This window comes from Oreochromis aureus, linkage group 11 (genome assembly GCF_013358895.1).
Source record: "Oreochromis aureus strain Israel breed Guangdong linkage group 11, ZZ_aureus, whole genome shotgun sequence".
Lineage (NCBI taxonomy): Eukaryota > Metazoa > Chordata > Actinopteri > Cichliformes > Cichlidae > Oreochromis > Oreochromis aureus.
This window is the reverse complement of record NC_052952.1, coordinates 22170852-22190066: the sequence shown is the minus strand read 5'-3', so window position 1 is coordinate 22190066 and position 19215 is coordinate 22170852. Positions and strand designations below refer to the sequence as shown.

The 19215-nt window shown below is 44.9% G+C and overlaps 1 protein-coding gene across 1 annotated transcript in view; it reads right to left on the bottom strand.

Moving 5' to 3' along the window:
• Positions 1-312: 312 nt before the first annotated feature.
• The window catches only part of LOC116323882 (glutamate receptor ionotropic, NMDA 2D), a 34773-nt gene continuing 15870 nt past the window's right edge, over positions 313-19215 (bottom strand). Inside the window, exons 6-15 of the mRNA XM_039619549.1 lie at positions 18890-19095; positions 18113-18281; positions 16566-16719; positions 15977-16102; positions 14853-15082; positions 14338-14498; positions 10803-10872; positions 10593-10710; positions 6469-6704; positions 313-4370 (exon numbers count right to left, since the gene is read on the bottom strand). Of these exons, the coding sequence (XP_039475483.1) occupies positions 1158-4370; positions 6469-6704; positions 10593-10710; positions 10803-10872; positions 14338-14498; positions 14853-15082; positions 15977-16102; positions 16566-16719; positions 18113-18281; positions 18890-19095 (4683 nt within the window). The 3' untranslated portion in view covers positions 313-1157. The remainder of the gene's footprint in view (positions 4371-6468; positions 6705-10592; positions 10711-10802; positions 10873-14337; positions 14499-14852; positions 15083-15976; positions 16103-16565; positions 16720-18112; positions 18282-18889; positions 19096-19215) is intronic.

Here is a 19215-nt window from a genome sequence, read left to right as displayed (position 1 = left end):
TCCTCTTTATTAAAACACTAACACAATCAGATATTGATAGAATAAAAAAGAGGGCATGGGGAGAAAAGTCTGAATAAGAAAAGAAAAGACAGACATAAAAGAAAATCTGCTACATGTCTTTTTTGTTCTTATTGTTATTTCTCTTTTTGATCTCCAGTTTGTTATTCAAATATGTCGATACTCAACTGTGTTCAAGCATTACAAGCTCCAACAGGGAAGAGGAGAAGTTGTTCCTTTTCTCTCTGATTGGTTAAAAGGGTTTCTAGTAAAACATGACATCACGTAGATGGTCCTGGGGTAGAGCTAGATGGGTCTGATGGTGTCATGAGGTCAAAGGGCAAATAAGTAGCACTGTCCTCACTGCCCAGTGAAAGGTGATCAGGCAGACAGTGCATGAGAGAGGTGACTGCATTGCTTTTCATATCATCTGATTTACAAAAGGGAAGAGGAAGGAGTGGTCTCTCCAACACATGACAAGCAGTCCTCCAGTCCAGTTCAAAAGCCAAAAGCCAGACAGGAGAGGAAGCCAGACACGACAACTATTCTGGCATCTTTTGGGAGAAGGTGGGTCTTTCCTCATCCCACCGAGGTGTGTTCTCAAAGCCAGAGGGAGGGAGACGTTTTGAGCATTTTATCTGTGTGTGTGTGTGTTTGTGTGTGCGTGCGTGCGTGTGTGTGTTTGTGTGTGTGTGTGTACAAACATGACATCATTACTCACAGGTTGGAGACTACTGTTATCCACAGTTGTGACTCGGGGAGGGGAGGAGAACCGAAGATGACATCACAAAGCTCATTTCTGAGCAGAGAAGAAGTTCTGGGGCTGCTGTCCCTGGAGATGCAGCCTCGCCTTCACTCTCATCATCATCGTGGGAACCATCCAGGCGCACGTAGCTCACCCTGGTATGGCGTCTCACTGTCGCCCTCACTAGAACGCGTACGATGGAGCGGGTGGCAGCAGTGTTGCTCTCACACTGGCTCGTGTTAACAATAGAGCTACTGTCCGTATCAGCTCCAGCAGTGGTAGTTGCTAATTGATTACCTGTGGTCACCTGGGCAGCCATATCTCCGACATCATCCCTGGCTCCAGCTGCCATGGCACCACGGTACACAACAGCAGTGGTGCTCGCTCTCACGTCTCCCTCTCTCCTCTCCCCCTGTCATACCTCGCTCTCCAGGCTAGAGAAGTGGGCCGACCCTCGACGTGAGCACAGGCTCTTGGCTTTGAGTGGCAGGTGGGGAGAGTAGAACCTCCGTGGCTGTGGCACAGAGCGCAGTCTCTGATATTGGAGTTTGGCACTGGCTGAAGCCGGAGCCTGGGCCTGGCCTTCCATCCCTACCCCTGCTGGTGGCGAGACAGAGGATGAGGAGGGTGGAGGTGGGATGGGCATTGGGAGGGACGTGGGAGACATGGACGGCTGCTGTGGTGGTGACGGTGAGGGCTGAGGCGGATGGTCTGTGGGCTGTGTGCTGAGGCTGAGGTTAGATTGGCTGCCTGATTTGGCCTGGCTGGAATCGGGTTTGGGGGGCAGCGGCTTAGGACGAGAGACACCGCTGAAGCTGTGGCAGTGGGGGAGAAGCTCTTCCTGGCTATGGGAAAGTGCTGTGGATCCTCTCTTGGAATGGGAGGTGTGTGAGCGACTGTGGGGATGTGGATAAGGATGGGGTTGGGGGTAAAGGCTACAGGAACACATGGTCGCCCGTGGCGCTTCTTCCCCCCTTTCCCTAGATCGTCCCTTGTTCTTCCCTCCTCCACTCTTCCACTTTTTCTCACCCTTCACAGGAATTTTGTCCATAGACCAGTATCGTCGAGGTGGAGGGAAGGCTGCTGGAGGTGGTGGCCACTGCGAACCCAAACCCCCGCTCCCTCCCCCAGAACCCCAACCAACACCTGGTCCCGATCCCCAGAAATCAGCTCCAATCCAGCCTTCTGCTCTAGTTCCTAGTAATGAATCATCTCGACTGTTGACACTGCCCCCTTTCTCTCTGGAGGGGTAGGTACCAAAGAACCAGCCTCCTCCTCCTATGCCCCCTATCCCAGTGCCACTTCCCCCTGAACCTCCCTCCCAGTATCTTTCAAAACGGCCAAACTCCCCCGACGAGCCCTCATCTGAGTAACTGTCCTCTGCCCTGGCCCTGTCCCTCTCTGACTCAGAGACGGCCCCCCTACCTGCCCTCCTTCCCCTGCCTTCCACCCGTTCCCTCACTCTATCCCTCTCCTCCTCTTCCTCCTCCTCCTCCTCATCATCATCGTCGTCTTCAGAGTCCCACTCATGGAAGGATAGCCCTTCTCTTGTGTGTGCTTTCTCTTTTTCATAACGCATTAACAAAGGACGCCGTTCTCCAAGCCTGCCGCTATCATCTCTATCCATCCCCCCACTTCTTCGCCGCTTAGAGGATGGAAGAAGCGGATGGAGGGATATTGGAGGAGCATTAGAGTCACCTCCTCTTCCATTTACCCAAAATTTGACGGACGCAGGGAGCTTGTTCAGGTTAGGATAGCGCTTACTGGGTGTACGATGCCTTGAATGAGAGTGTGAGGATTTAGGGCGCCTCTCCCTGCTTCTTCCACTGTCCTCCTCTTCCCTGTCATTGCCCTCATCTCCTCCTTCTCTTCTACATCTCTCCCTATCTCCTTCCCATGAATCGCGCCCCTTTTCCCCAAATGTGCTCCGATACTGCGCAGAAAATGAAGAGTAGTCTTGTATTCCTCCTTCCCTCTCTCCCTCTGCCTCTCCTTCCCTGTCTGCCTCTATATCTCCCTCCTCTGTCTCAGACCGCTTTCCCCCTGTTGATTTCTTCCTTTTCTTTGTTTTAAGGGCCTTCTTCTTCCTCTTTTTTACTTTTCTACGCTTCCTTTCTCTCTCTCGCTCTCTTTCCCTTTCTTCTCGCTTTTTCCTCTTTTTGTTCTTTTTCTTTTTCTTCTTCTCCTTTTCCTTCTCTTTTCTTCTCTTCTTTTCCCTTTTTTGCCGCTCAGCATCTCCACCTGCTCCACTCCTCTCTCTCTCACTCCAGCTTGCCCACCACTCTTGGAGCTGAGACAGTTGGCTCCCACCTCTTTCTCTCCCTCGTTCCCTTTCTCTGTCACCCCAGGACGTGCGTGGTTTCCTGGGGGGTATGGGTGGTGGCAGGCGGCCGTGACTGAGAGAACGAGGCCGGATGATTGAGCGCTCCCTCTCTCTTCCCCTCCCAAGGAGGAGGCTTGACTCTTCTGTCAGCTCCTCATCGTCATCATCATCCTCTCCATCTATTCCTCCAGTTCTGTCCCGTGTGCTCCTGGAGGAGCTGTAAGAGTAAGTAGGAGAGGTGGAGCGAGAAGATGAGGCAGATGACGACGTGGATGTGGATGATGTGGTTGACGAAGAGGACGAGGATGTATAGTGCAAGGATGCAGAGGGAGAAGGAGGGGTATAGGAGGGGCTGAGGGGTACTGGTACAGGAAGTGAGAGTGGGGGAGAGAGGGGGCGTGCCCTCCTCCCTACTCCCTCCCTCACACCATCTCGTGCTCCTCCCCTCCGCCCTAGGGGCAGAATGTTCTCGTATAGTGGCCCCCCGGACTCTTTGGGCTTCTTGGGCCTTCGTTTCCTCAAGAAGGATGAGGGGAGAGGGGGGGAGGGGTGTGGCAGCGGGGGTGTAGGAGGTAGAGGTGCCTGACTCTTAGGAGGCAGTCTGGGAGTGCCCAGAGGTTTAACAGCCCCTTTCCCCTGACCCCCGCTGCCACCTCCTACCACCTTCTTCCCCACCCCATGGTCGATGCCCTTCTCTGAGTAGAAGGCCACACTGGCTGGAGGGGGCTGGGGGTGGCCCCTGGGCATAGTCTTGGGGGTCTGGGACCCTGCCTGCTGCTCCATGCAGGGCCCCAGTCCCTCAGGGTCAATGGGACCATAGTAACGTTTATAACCATCTAGTCCCCCAGCCCCTCCAGCAGTGGAAGCCCAGTTTGGTGGGACTTTCTGAGCAAAGGGTCCCATGTCACTGATACCCCCCCTTACAGCCATTGGGTTGGTGGCTGTAGCAGATTTGGGCAGCCTCCAACGATCCACCACAGCCAGTCTGCGGTCTGGCCGTGGCAGGAAGGTGGAGCAAGGTAGGGGCGCACCAGCTATCGGTGTGTTAGCTGGACCCAGTGCTGTCCCAGAATGCACCACGGTGGGAGGAGAGCCCGGTAGAGGTGTTTTGTACACGGGCTGCGGTTGCTGCGGTTGTGGTTGTTGCTGCTGTTGCGCCATTGCAATTGCTGGGTTGGTCAAAGACGTTGAAACAACATGTGACTGTGACGGAACTGTAACCATTGCTGTGTGGTGATGCGTTGGCAGACTTTTAGCTCCACCTGTTGCTGTTTCATCCTCAAAGCTACAGCAGCTGTACATGCCCTAAGACAAAGAGAGAACAAATACAAAACAGAGTCACTTAAAAGGCTAAAGAATCAAATGTATTCTCCCAAATAAAAATCAGGACATAATTAATTAAATCTTGCTTTGAAGAGGGAATAAATGTAAGTATATTAGGGATGTAACAGTTTTTTAAATTCATGGTTTGTTTCATACCTCCTCACCTGAAGCATCTTTAAACATTTAAGCTGTCAGATTAGCAATGCTTTAATCAGGTATTAAACGCCACACCTCCACATGGCTAATTAGCATTCCATTCAACACCCAGAGAATCTATTTCTCAATTCTTATTATACCAACATGCTTGCCACAACGCTCCAAAAATATGTTAAACTGTTAACTGTGAATTTCACCAGAAAGCTTGGCTAACATTCCAGTAGCTAACAGCTGATAGCTTAGCAGCTTATTGATCAAGTGAGCGTTCCATTTCTCCACCATGGCTGTCACAAAAGCCTCCTGAGGGTAGCCTGTCCCATAACCCACTTCAGCGTTTACATCCACGCTCTGCATTCCACTTTTACATTGCTTCTTTTCAGTGTCTTATCATGCCGCTAAAATAGCAATAAAGCTCCCCTCCAATGTCACTTGACTAGAGTGCTGTTAATCTTATAATGCCCAACACCACTGGATAACAGCATGGACAGATCCAGGCAGAATGGAAATGACTACATTTGCTCGAGTACTTTACTGAAGGTTTATTGTAATTGTACTTAACTATTTCTATGTTATGCTACTTTCTGCTTTTACTCCACTATATTTTGGATACAAATATTATACTTTGTAGTTCATATCATTTATTTTAAACCTTTAGTTTCTTATTATCTTGCTAATTAATTGCATGTTTACATCAACCTATTCAATCATATATAAGTAATTAAAATCATCAGCAGTTGGAAAATCAGTGAGATATATACACACATAAATGATCAATAAATGTGATCCAGTAATACATATACAGATACATATGTAGTAATCTGAAAAGTGCCATTCTACATAATGAGCTTTACTACCTTCACTATATTTTGATTATAAAACTTGTGCACTATTAAGATACTTAAGTATGATTATAACTTTTATTAATAAAACTCTAAATACTTTCCCCCACTTTGCAAAACAATTATCTAACACAAAATTATATTTAAAAACTTGTGCAGCATCACTTTTCACTTAACAAATCTGTAATAGCACACAGGGGTGCAGTCTGAAAATCATGCCCAATGTTTTCTGTGCCAATTTGCTACACTGATTTTATTTCTGATTAAATATTCTAATTTGCTTTTGCTGCTTTACTCTAAAATCCTGGAAATGCTCCTGTGGGTGAGGACCTCAAGAAAGATGGCAGTTTACATCGCAAACTGTTTGACTAAAGCCCCTAAAAGTGACTGCTACATAGTTATAAAAGACACAGTATTTTACTGTATATGTAGCTTACATTAAAGATAATGAAGGAGCGAGAAAGAGCAGAACAGAATAAGAATGAAGCGCGTAAGAATAAAACAGTTATCCATAAACTTACGGTGTTTTAAAGAAATGCAAATTTGCCGTTTTCAGTTTTACATTCATTACTATTTATAAGTACAGCTTTGCGCTGCACGGTTAATAAAATGCATTCATAAATGCATAAACTGAGACCACAGTAGTGGGAAATGGATAATTTGTCAGTGAAGCTACAATAATTACATACATGGAGTGGGTTGTTTCTGTCAAGGTCACTGTCAGAGGAAGAGGATATCCAGTATGTGAGCAGAATTGAATTTCAATTAATCTCCCGAATTGACAGAGGGGAATTGAAATGACCCCAAAGCTCACAATTTCTAACACTCACGCTTAGTAACAGGAAAGGTCACACACAGGATCATGCTTACACATGTGTGTTCAGATGGTGACAGGCACAGCCTTCTGTCTACCATCATTTTGCCGGATTTAGCACAAAAAGAGGTTTTCAGGGTGAAAATGGCCGTCGACACATGGACATAAAACATATTGACAGCCAGAATGTCTTCAAAACAGTGAGAAATTTAACATGTTTGCACATTAAGAAAACCCCCCACATACGACATATGAAGGGGAAAACACTTACCCTGCTGATTGCCAAGAGAAAGTCCAATTTTCCAGAACTAGTGGCCATGCAGTGGCGCAGCTTCCAGTACACTAAGTGTTCCCAGGCAAACACCAGCAGGCTGAGGCCCATAGCCACCAGCAGCATGTAGAAGACCCCAGCCATGTTGTCAATGTCCAGTTTACTGCTCATCACCTCAATTTTGTCATTATGGCAGATACCTGACAGCCAGAGGCGCTCCAGCATCTCAATCTCATCTGGAAGGGAAGGATGAGGATAAAGGATAGAAGAGAAGGGGGGTAATGAGTGAAAGTAGAGGGAATGAAGAGAAAGAGACAACTGGATTTTAGTTTATTTTAAGGAGATAGATAGCCAAATAGACAGACAGACAGACAGATAGATAGACAGATAGATAGATAGATAATAAGCACTGAAGTACAGGTCTGTAGGCTTGTTTTTTGCCCATTATCCAAGGTGACTCTTCAAGGTCAGAGGTCAGCAATACAAAGAACAGAGTCCGAAACAACAAAGAGAAAGGGGACTGAGACAGAGAGGGAGAGAGGGTCCAAAACAATGAAGAAGCACTGAGAAGCAAAATGGCATCGACAACCTAATCTCAACATTGTAACCCAGAGTAAATGAGGAGAAGAGAAGAGAGACCAGGAGCCACAGTGAGATGGCTGGATAGGTTGAGCGAGCATGGAAAAGTGTGAGAGAGGTAATGAGGGAGCCTTAGAAAGAGAGAGGAGGAACGGCATTCTCTCTCCGTCCACGAACGTGTCAGGGAGAATGAGACAGACAGAGTTAGAGAGGGCTGGAAGAAGGAAAACAGAGATGGAGGACTGTGTGAGATTGTGTCATCATGACAAACAGTGGAACGCTCCTCAGCTTGAAGAGGATGGGAGGAGAGAAAAAGAGGAAAAATGTGAAGAGAGAGATTTGATAGAAAGTGGCAGAGACAGGGAGAGAAGATCATAATCAGTTAATTGTGCTGGAGGGATGGTCAGGATCCTCACCCAGGTGGTAAGCTCAGGGGGGGTTTAAGATCCCCATCTAATAACCTACGAGAACCAACTTTTTACCCATAACTATATCTTTCCTTAACAAATCTGAGTTTCCAGGCTAAATGTGTGAGTGGCTGCAGGGGTTACTGGTGTAACCATAGTGCTGATCATTTACAAGATGTGGCGCATGACTCATGTTAGAGTTATATCATGACTAACAGAAGTCATAATGAGAGCTTTCTGTCACACTAATAACAACGGCCCGATGAGCAGTGCTGCGATAACCAGGTATGAAGTTGCCTTTACTGCACACTGCAGTCTCTGAACTATTTCAAATGAAAAGCAAGAGCAGAGTTTAAAAGCTGACAAGTCACACATCTAGTCATAACACTGCACTTATCTTCAGAAACTCAACCTTTTGCCTTTTCATTTGTGCCATCATTAGCCCTGCTCGCATAGCTTAGATGAAGCTGATGCAGTCATCTGTGTGAACTGGTTAATGTGTCTCCTGTAGAACATCATCAGCCAACAGGCCGTAGCCTCCAGCTACATCAACAGATGGACACACTGCTACTGCAGCCCGCTGGCAGTTTAAGGTAACAACTCACTGTCTTATCTTAAGCTCACACTTTTTTAGACACAATGTCTGTTTTTAACTCTATAATGTAGTCCCCACTGTGGAGAATTCATTGGAATTATTGACCTTCAGTGGCAGTTGTGTGTCCAAACAGGAGCCCGATTTCGAAACATCAAATATTTTACTTGAGGGTGCAGATAAACAGGTAGTCCCACAAGTGTCCTGTACTTCACAAGTCTCAGCTGAATGCTTTCTCCGATCTCTCGGTCTCATTTCCTGGCTCTGCTGCCATTTGACTGCGAGTGATTCATCTTGTGCTTCTTTGTCTCCCTCTTAAATCGGACTCTTTTTTCACTGTGCATGTTTCTTCTCTCCCTTAGACCTTTATGATGGCGGTTGTCTCTGCCTCTCAGTCACAGCCAGCTCAGGTCTACCAAATCTGACAGGTGTGTCAAATCCACACTCTACCTATGTCTTTTCTGGCAGGTCAGGTCAGGTAGAGCTGGCGACACTGCAGACACGGAGCTGGCAGCGCACCACAAAGACATTATTTAATAAGAGAAAACTGTATTTGTGTGTGTGTGTGTGTGTGTGTGTGTGTGTGTCTAAGTGTGTGGGCGAGTGTGCATATGTAAATGTGCAAGTGTACATTTGCATTTTGCAATGTGCCAGATGGGGCATGATGCCAGACATGTCCAGAGACACTGAGCTCCACAGCTGTTGAGCAGCAAACCATGACCCATACAATCCCATGCTTTTATCGCAACATGACAAACCTCTCTGCATTCATTGCAAGATTTCTGGGAAAAAAATAAAAAATCTGCCAGCCAAGAGCTAAAAACCCAGCTTCTCACATTTTTTAATATCTACTCACTGAATAATATATTATTGGAATCAAAATCATGATACTATGCAAAATACAGGAGTGGATCTGATAAGAAGGGGAAAGGGAAATCTTGTTACTCAGCAGTTTTGATTTATCAGGAAACAAGTCGTAGTGAGATCAATGGACCAGCTCTTAAAGCTGTGGTATGAATCACAAGGAGAACAACGTGCTCACAGGTTTGAGAAAGCAGTGGAAAGTATCCCGGGTGCTCTGCTATCCTCTAATTCAGTTGTAAAAAAAAAATGATAGCACTCAAACGGAGCATGGTACAATAATGATGTAACACTGTGACACGACTTAGCCCCGCTGAAGGTGTGACGCTGAGTCCTTGAGCCGCAGGGCGATTGTTGAGATGCAGTCTTTGAGGGCACGCTGAATGCGAGCCCCCCCACCCCACCCCCTACTGCTCTCCGCATCCAAACAAACTAATCCTCTTCCTTAGTAATCCACTCCAATAATGCCTTCCTACAACTAGAACTCTCAGCATTCAACGCCACCCTGTAACTAGAGCCATCCAGCGTGCACAGCTGTTAAGTGTTTGTGCTATAATGAACATAAGCACGGACAAGGAAATCTATCAAGAATTAAAAGAAATGTCAAACACTGCATGTCAAGGCTGTCTGGGCTCCCTATTTTTCTAGCACACACACACACACTCGCATTCTTTTCCAGGTCCAGCTATTCAGCTCCAGACGCCAGTCTTATTTAATAGATCTTGGCACCAAATTGGCATTATCAGTGTGTAAGCAGCTAAAGCGTCTGCATGCCAGAAACAGCTAAAGGGCTTTGTCCGCCACGCCATAAGCAAAGCTGATTTAAAACACGAGAAAAAGCCAAACAAGCGGCATCCGACTGAGACAATAAACGTGTGTGGCGGACTGTGTAAAATGACAATCAAGCATTAGTGTACCGACGACTAAAAACAGATTCTCATGTGCTAATCACGAGTGCGTAAAGTAGACAAAGCGCACTAATAACATCTCTATTTAATGATCGCTGTTTTTTATACCTCGTTTTACTTTCCTGTTCAGAGCATTTTCAGGTGTTTCTTTTCACTTTTTCGCCACACTTCCTCACTTTGTATGTCAGTTTCAGCTAATCTGCAATAGGTATAAATCTGTCACCACCACACAAGTTGTGAATTTCTTTTTTTTTTTTTACAACACTGACTCACACAAGTAAATCTTTTTTTTCTTTTAGCTTTTCAAGCAGGGAGAAAAGGAAAGCCAGAGAAATTCAGACAGGTTTGTACGAGAGTAGCGAGACAGTGGGGGAGGCAGACATTTATCAACACAATCAAGTCATTTTTGCTAAGAAATAAACAAACAAAACAATTTTCTTCTTGCTCTGTTGTTTCTCCTCCTCTCCTCTGGCCAATAAAGAGATGTGCAAACCTCTTTAAAAGCGCCATCGGCCCTCTCCTACACACTCTTATTCCCTGTGTCACAATCAAAACACCTTAGAGCCTTCAGCCTCTCCACACACCTTACACTCCCCCCCGTCCACCACTCCACATCCTCTCATTCATTTACCCCCTGGGTCCTCCATCCACCCCACACTCTTGTGCTACTCTGTGGCTCGTTTCTCTATCCTTTTCATTTTTACTGTAACCTTCTCTTTGCTCCTGCATTGTCCTAATTATCTTCATCTGAACCCCTCCCCTCCTCACAGTCCTCACCATCTCCCACCAGCTGCAGCAGGGCCAGGTCAAGAGGACGTTTCCAGCGTGAATTTTTGTGCAGGGCGATACCGTAGCCTGTGGTGGCAAAAACCTTCCCCGAGCCTATGGTCATCACCTTGAAAGAGAGGACAATGAGCAGAAATTGAGAAAACCACCGAGAGGCGGCTGCATGTCGCATGCACATATGTGTGAGTAAAAAGTCCTCACCTTACAACCTTCGTCCTTCCGAGCCATATAGTTCAGTACTGCAGCGTCATAAATAAAGGCATCCAGTTTCCTGTAAAGGGATGAAGGGAGAATTCATTCATCATTTAATGGGAGATGAGAGCAAAGGGATGGAGAGACTGACTGAGGCAAGAGAGGGGGTATAAAGGTATAGTGCCGCAATGTACCTGGGAAGAGAGTTAGGGTGCAAAAATATATAGCAGACATGCACACAGAATGATAGAGAGGGCATAAAAAGTTAAATCATGACAAGAAAAGGGAAGAAGAGTGGAATAGTAAAGCAGGTTCGGCGGAAAGAGTGAAAACACAAGGAGAATAAAATAAGGCAGAGATCAGGAAAAGATGTGTGGGTAAGAGGGAGCGGGATGGTGGTGGAGGCGGCGGAGGGGACGAGGAGGATGGGGATTTATACGGTGCGGAGAGCGTTGTGACAGGGAGTGAGAGAGAGGGGGGAGAGATTTACACACTTCAGGGGGGAAAAGACATGGGATAGAGCTAGAGAGTGATGAGGATTATAAAGTTTAAATACAGACACACTGAGAAAGCACACTGGGAGGGGAAAGAATGAACCAAAAAAAAAAAAAGGAGGAGAAAGAAAAGACATGGCGACATAGGAGGGCAGATGAAGAGGAGAAGGGAAAGATAAGTACCGAGAGGAGCAGAAGAGAAAGCTGCTGGATGGAGAAAAGCAGGTGTTCCTCATTCTTGTGCATGTTAACACTGAGTTATAATTGTGGTGTCAAGGCAAGATTCAGTGGGGGCTGATGGGGGGGGGGGGGGTGACAGAAGCTTAGGATAAAGTAAACTGGGATTATCCAACACATGACGGGTGATAGAGATTCTACTAGAAACTGAAGAGGGGAATGCTGTTTGCACTGCGTGGGTGGGTGGAGATAGCGGCAAAGGTGGAGAGAGAAAGGGAAAGAGCAAAGGTGAGAGAATCTTTGCGGGAAGCATGAAGTGTGACAAAAGATGTGAAACGTTAGCTGGAGTTGAAAAGAATGCCGCTGTGTGTGATGGCCCGCTAGTGTGAGACTGAGAACATTAAAAACCCGGAGCAAACAGTGACAGCAGGCCATATCTGCTGTCGTTCATTGCTGCAATTATTTCCATTCCGTCCAACGCAAACAAACGTGCCAGAGGCGTTTCAAATAGACGGATTTGTTGAATGTCAACTGCAGCTTCCAAGGTCAAGGAGGAACCTGCATTTATGCAAACGCAGGCCACTGACTCCAGCTCAAGCTCACATCAGCTGATAGCACAGCTGTTTCCCCTGCTGCACATGTCACTGGCAAATTTGGGACACGCTTTCTGAGATGCTTCAGCCTGCACAGAACTGCTGCTTTCTCTGCAAACCACTTTGCAAACCACCTCCTCCATTTCATGCCACTCGTGATATTTCTGAATTAATAAATGTCATCCATGGCGACTGATGCCTGTTTTGTTCTGTAAAGGATCTCGCTGCTGGTCTCCTGTCTTCCAAGCTTTCCATGATCCTGACTGTCCTGACATAACATTAACTCAAAGATTTCACTAATTGGAGAAAAAGAAGCTTGGTTTGTTTTTTATCGTCTTGAGGAAACAAACTGATTTGGCCTTTTTTTGTTTGTTTTGGTGAGATTTAAAGATAAACAACAGCTGCTGAATATCCCATGTAGTAGAATATTTTCATTATATAATATGTATCTATGCTTAATCTAAGTGCCGTGAAAAAGATTGAGAAAATCAAGTATACCGGGCAAGTATTTGCCCCCTTCATCTTTTCTTATTTTTTGCATATTTAACACATTTAAATGTTTCAGAGCATCCAACTAATTTTAATTTTAGACAATATTTAACAGAATATAACATAGACAAAGATAACCTGAATAAACACAAAATTGAGGTTTTCATTCATTAAGGGAAAAAAAGCTATCCAAGTCTACCTGGCCCTGTGTGAAAAAGTAATTGCCTCCTAAACCTGATAACTGGTTGTGCCACCTTTGGCAGCAAGAACTGCAATCAAGAGTTTGCGATAACTGGCAATGAGTCTTTCACTTCACTGTGGAGGAATGTTGGCCCACTCTTCTTTATAGAAGTGTTTTCATTCAGCCACACTGGAAGGATTTAAGGTTGTGCCAAAGCGTCTCAATCTGATTTAAGTCTGGACTTTGACTGGGCCACGACAAAACCTTTTTTGGAGGTATTCAGAGGTTGATTTGCTAGTGTGTTTCCGATTATTCTCCTGCTGCATAATCTAAGTGTGCTTGGGCTTCATTGCAAGAAGGGAGCCTTATATTTTCCTTCAGGATTTTCTGGCAGAAAGCAGAATTTGTGGTTCCTTCAATGACAGCAAGTCATCCTGAAGCAGCAAAGCAGCCCCAGACCATCACACTACCACCATCATGCCTGACTGTTGGTGCGATGTTCTTTTTATGAAATGCTGTGTTAGTTTTACACCAGATGTAACAGGATGCAAGCCTTCCAGAAAGTTTAACTTTTGCTTCATCAGTCCACAGAATATTTTCCCAGCAGTAGTTTTTTCTAGGATCTCTCACATGGATGCCATTTTTCACCATTGAAGGTTTACCATCATTCCAGGTTTTCTCCATTTGTGGATAATGGCTCTCACTGTGGTTTGCTGTGGTTAGAAATGATCATGTAATCTTTGTTTCCCAGCTGTTTCTTTAGATTATGGCACAATGTGTTGCTTTTTTGAATCGTGATCTTTTAGCCCACCTCATTTTGTCAGAAAGGCTCAATTTAAAGGATTTCTTGATTCAAAAGGTCTGGCAGTAATCAGGCCTGGGTGTGGCTAGTGAAATCCAATCCAGCTTTCTAAATATGTGGTTAGTCACAGTTATTTTACAATTTAACAAGGTGGGAAATTACTTTTTCACACAAACTCAGGCAGGTTTGGATCGCTTTTTTTCCCTTAATAAATTAAATCTTTATTCAACAACTGAATTTTGCATTGACTTGGGTTATCTTTGCCCAATATTAAACTTTGTCTGATGATCTCAAATATGTAGTGTGACAAATATACAAAAAATAAGAAAGCAGGCAAAAACTTTTTCAGAGCACTGTATACTTACTTTGATATGTAATAATATATATTGGTTTATCTGTTGTTCCCTTAAAGTCTTTAAAGGCAAATGATTTTATTTTAAATTTGAGGACATTTTACAAAAATGAGCACATGTGCAAACCGGGTGGCATGTTGGCCCAGTGGATGTCACTTCACAAAACGAAGGCTCTGGGTTCCAGTCTGCTTGTTGAGTGGGGTATCTGCACATGTGTGGGTTTTCTTAAGGTACTCTGGTTTCCTCTTATAGCCCAAAGACAAGCATGTGAGTGATTCTTAATTGGCTGCAGGTGTGAATGTGTTGTTCCACGTTAACCCTGTGATGGACAGGCTGCGCCCCTCCTTTTACCCAAAGTCCCTGATACCCTATTTAGATTACGGCAGTTACGGATGGATGAAAATTAAGAGCGAGGAATGAAGTAAGACAAAGGTAAAGGTTCATGGCAGACAGACCCGGTCTTGAGGTTCAGTATGGCATCCTCCACTCCCTTCTGGTTGTATTTTCCCATGTACTGGTGCATGTCTGGGTAGTTGGAGCGGATGTTTTTTTCTGTGCTACCGTTGGGCACCGTGCCAAACTTCAGAGGTGGGTACTGCTCCTCGGGATGCTGAAACTAGCAGAGCAAAGGGAGACGAGGGAGGGAGACGGAAGGGGCATGAGACACACCAGGCTGTGCACCAATCTGTCTGACCTATTTCTGTCCACTCTCCAGACTAACTTACAACACTCCATGCACAGTCAAATCTTTGAAAAGAGAGCAGTCTGTGGACTTAAATTAGTATTTAGGACTGTCTTTTAAGTATTCGAGAACTGTGGTAATTGAGTTCTGTTAAATGAGATTTTATTCATTTCTAAATTCCTGTGCTTTAATCAATTTAACATTCAAATGCATGGGATTTAGCTCACTCTAAGACTTTAATTCTCCTTCTGCTTTTTCTGCTTAATCAGTATTCAAGCCATGAAGTACCTTCTTGTCCGAGAGGCCTGACACTGTGTCAATGTACTCCTCCTGGATCATGAAGGCAGCCAGGTTAGCAGTGTAGGAGGCCAGAAAAATGACAGCAAAGAAGGCCCAAATCAGCACCATGATCTTGCTTGTGGTTCCTCTTGGGTTCTCCACTGGCACAGAGTTGTTAAAGACAATGGCCCACAAAAGCCAGACAGACTTTCCTATAGTGAAAGTAGACCCTCCAGCCTCTGTCCAGAAAGATAAGGAAGAAAAGAAGAAATTAAAAAGAAAACCTTTCAGTTTAAAAAGAGCAGTTGTAACACTATATTTATTTCTAGGAAGCGATCCAGACGGTACTCAGCACAAGTGTATTCACAGGCATCTGTAAATGAAGCGGCTGACTCAAATTAAACATGTCTGAATGAAAAACAGCCTCAGAGCATACGAAAAAGGAAACCTTGCAGATTTTCTTTTGACAACAAACCTCATAAGGTGGCGCCTATATGTTACGTACATAGCAGATATCAATTCATCTTCTACACGATCAAACAAACCACCTGGTGCAAAAACACTATTCAAAAGGACTCAAACACTCCTGCCTTTACACAGCGGGAATAAAGGAGGCAGGAAGAAGAGAGGCGAGAGTGAATAAGAGGGATATATGGGAGGATGACAGAGGAGTAAATTTATGTAGAACACAGCAATCATGCAGTAAAAGAGGCGAGCCAGGCTGGGTATTGGACCAAGGCATCAGCCATACTGAATATCACAGGGGTACAAACTATGCTGCTGAATAATAAATGGCTTCTTCGGTATTGAGAATACTTGGAAGGAGTTCAGCATACTGTAGGTATAATTTCCTCTTTGCTACACTCACAGCTAAAGATTCATGGCAGCTGATTCAAAATACACATCGATTTTTTCCCCCTCTAATGTAACAGCTAACTAACGAGACAGCAAAAAACAAAAAAACAATCAGATGCTTCCATAAGATCATTGTGACTAAGATTTTTTTTTCTGAACCAGTTTTCCAGGAGTGTGTTTAATGTTTGTTCTTTTGATCCATTTGGCAACAGTGATGGACTTCACAGAGATGCATTAATCACACTGGGAAACACGGACAGCTTGGACTCATCACTCACTCTTGCCAGTCTGGAGACTGCGGTTGTAGCCTACGGGGCTGAAGAACTCAAAAATAAAGACAGTCACAGCCACGACGGTCAGGCACATGACAAACATCATCACCCACACCGCTGGACTGTAGGGCTCTGTGGAAAAAAACAAAAACATGCACTTTTTTGTATTCTTATTGCATTATTAAATTATTGTAACTGTCATTATCAGTATAAGAAACAAGAATGTTTCATAAATCTAGCCCATAATGGAGACTATATATGCAGAGAAATAAAAACCACTGGAGCAAATATATTCTCAAAAAGCCCATAAACACCCTCTCTTCTCTTTCTTCTTCTTCCTTTTTTTTTTTTTTTTTTACAATCATCTCAATGCAGTCTATAGGCCCATAACACTGTTCTCCCACTGGAGCCTGGAGTCTGCTGACGGAGTGAAAGTAAAAGTTAAGAAGACGTGAACCTAAGAAAAACTAATGGCTAATCTTGATGTAAAGAACTAGCAACCAAAGGCTAGGGAGTTTTATGCAAACTCAGCGCTCCGCAATTAGATTAGATTCTGTACATCAGCTACACGCCGCCCACAAACACAGCCTCTTACCTAAGAAAGCTGATGGCGATACAGTCCCATTGCTACGGGAGACCATGACACTGATCCCCGTTTCCACAAAGGGCACAGAGAAATCCACAACTTCTGACCTCTCCTCATTGATAGTCAGCGAGCCAATGGCCATATCCGCCCGCTTGTACACCACCTAAAGGGGGACAAAGAGCAGTGCTAAGAAATAAATCGGCTGTAATTATGAGTAAATCGTGTACCTGTTACAGCTAGACAAAGCCAGTCCAGAAGGTTTTCAGGTAAGGTGCTGACAATTCACACCTTGACCCTTTGTACATCATTAAATTTGCCTGCATGAGAAACTTGGTCTTGTACAAATACTGAACACGTGTCTCTTCAGCATCCCTTTAGCATACAAAATGAGCTAGGACCCTTCTCAACCCTGCCACCATCTAGCAAAAACCTGAAAACCGCTGTGTCCGCTGATTGTACGAGTGAAATGTTAATCTACATTAGACATGGCACATTCGCTCTTCAGAGCAAATCAGCAGAAAAATGAAGCGAAGTGGAAAGCAAAGCACCCTCCTCTCAACTTTGCCAAGTCTCTGGATTACCTGATCAAAGAATGGCAGGCTTTGGAACATCTGATCAAAAGACAGACATTAGTTTGAGAAAACAAAATTCGCTTGCCCTTTTGCATGTAAAAAATAGATTCGACAGACAGCTTTGGCCCGGGCTCAAGTTATAAATGATAGAGCAGGAGAGCGCAGTGGAACTGTTTTGGAACCTGTGACAACTGGCGTTTGGCAAGTTCCCTCTGGGACAAAGATAGAAACAGCAGGGCGCTTCAATGAAACAGCAGCTCCCGTATCGATCTCGGCTGGTGTGTGAGGATGTGTGCATGCTTTTCTGTCTGTCTGTGCATGCTTTTTTTTTTTTTTCCCATTTTCTCGCCAGCATCTCTGTATCTTTACTTGATGGTGGATCATGAACTATATTACCAAGAAAATATCAAGGACTACCAGCTAGGGGGTATCTGACAGAGTGTGTGTTTGTGTGTGCGCGTTTGTGACTAAGGATGTGTCTCTGCAGATAACACACTGTCGGGATGCGTTTGTAGGAGTGAGCTCACTGCATGTGTTACACATTATGCTTGTCCTTCTAATTTGTTTAACCGTGAGTTATTTTCTCTCTAATACAGTAAGCGTTTGTGTGTGTGTGTGTGTGTGTGTGTGTGTGTGTGTGTGTGTGTGTGTGTGTTTGTGTGTGCACGCCTGCTGCAGTGTGTAATAAATGACAGCTGTCTGATTGCTAGCAGTGGTTAAGTGGCCATAACTCTCACAGCGATTGATGTGACACTTAGCGTTTAACTGGTCACCGAGGACGCAGGACCACACACTGAGGAATGCTACTCGTTGACCGAAAATGCAACTCAAATATGCAGAGGCACACACACACACACCCTTTTCACACATGCACAAGTGATACGGGAGCGACATTGAGAACACATTGCTCACAAAGGCAGACAGGCAGAACCGTGAGCTTCCACGGGCTTACAGACACACACACACACACTCACAAAGACTTGCCTCTCCAATCATGCCGTTCCAAACCCCATCAATTTTCTTCCCATGTTTCCCATTGGTCACTAAGTAAAGATCGTAGGTGAAGCCGACAATTTTGGCCAATCTCTTGAGGATGTCAATGCAGAAACCCTTGCAGCACTGCTTCATTGGAGCCACACCCTCATGGATGGCACTATGAAAGAGACACAGCACAGAGAGTAAACAATAATAGCAAAAAATAATCAAAGTAAAAGTTTAAAGGCAAAAATCTTTAAGGAAAGGAAAGGAAAGGAAAGGAAAGGAAAGGAAAGGAAAGGAAGACAGTTGGATATGGTCACAAAAATGCAGTACTGTGGCCAAGCACTTGTTGACAGGTTTGATCGACCTGTGCAGGATAGGTGCTGTCATCCCTTCAGAAGCTGATGAACCATAAAGCTCCACTGTGGTCATATCTGATTCCAGACCCCTGAGTCATTCCACTGATCCTCTGGAGAGCAGTCTGTTATTGATTATGGCCAGGGAGTGAAGAGACCACAGTTTTGATAGGTGACTGATGTCACCTCAATTGGATGGCATCATGAGAGCTTAGGAACTCCATTCCAAACACTAGTAAATAAAGCAGTCTCTAGTACTCCTTTCAATTAGATTACCCTCCGTTATTTCTTTTCCCAAAGTACCACCATTTTTGAAATGAAAGTGTACAAAAATAAGGTATGGAAAATATAATCACATCACATACATAATAAGAGACATGAGTTATTTCTTTTATATTTTTCCCTCTTCCTTTCAAGGCTTTCGAACCTGGCATTAAGGGGTCGTCTGCAGGGAACTGAGTCACGGATGCAGGTTCCAGATGCAGGGTCTGCAAGCTCTACAATGACAAATGGCCTTTCTTCCAGTGTGACAACACGCAGGTGCTGGGCATCATCGGGTGGTTTAAGGAATGGCCCGTAGCGGGACCAGGCTGGGTACCGTAACCTCAGCACGCCATTCTCCCACCAGCCTACCTAGGGGAACAGACAAGAGAAACATTAGAGGAAGTGCAGTACTCTAGTGCATAAGACCTTTAGCTATAATGATGAATAAGCATGTAACCATCTTTCCCATATGGAATAAAAAGCATTAGA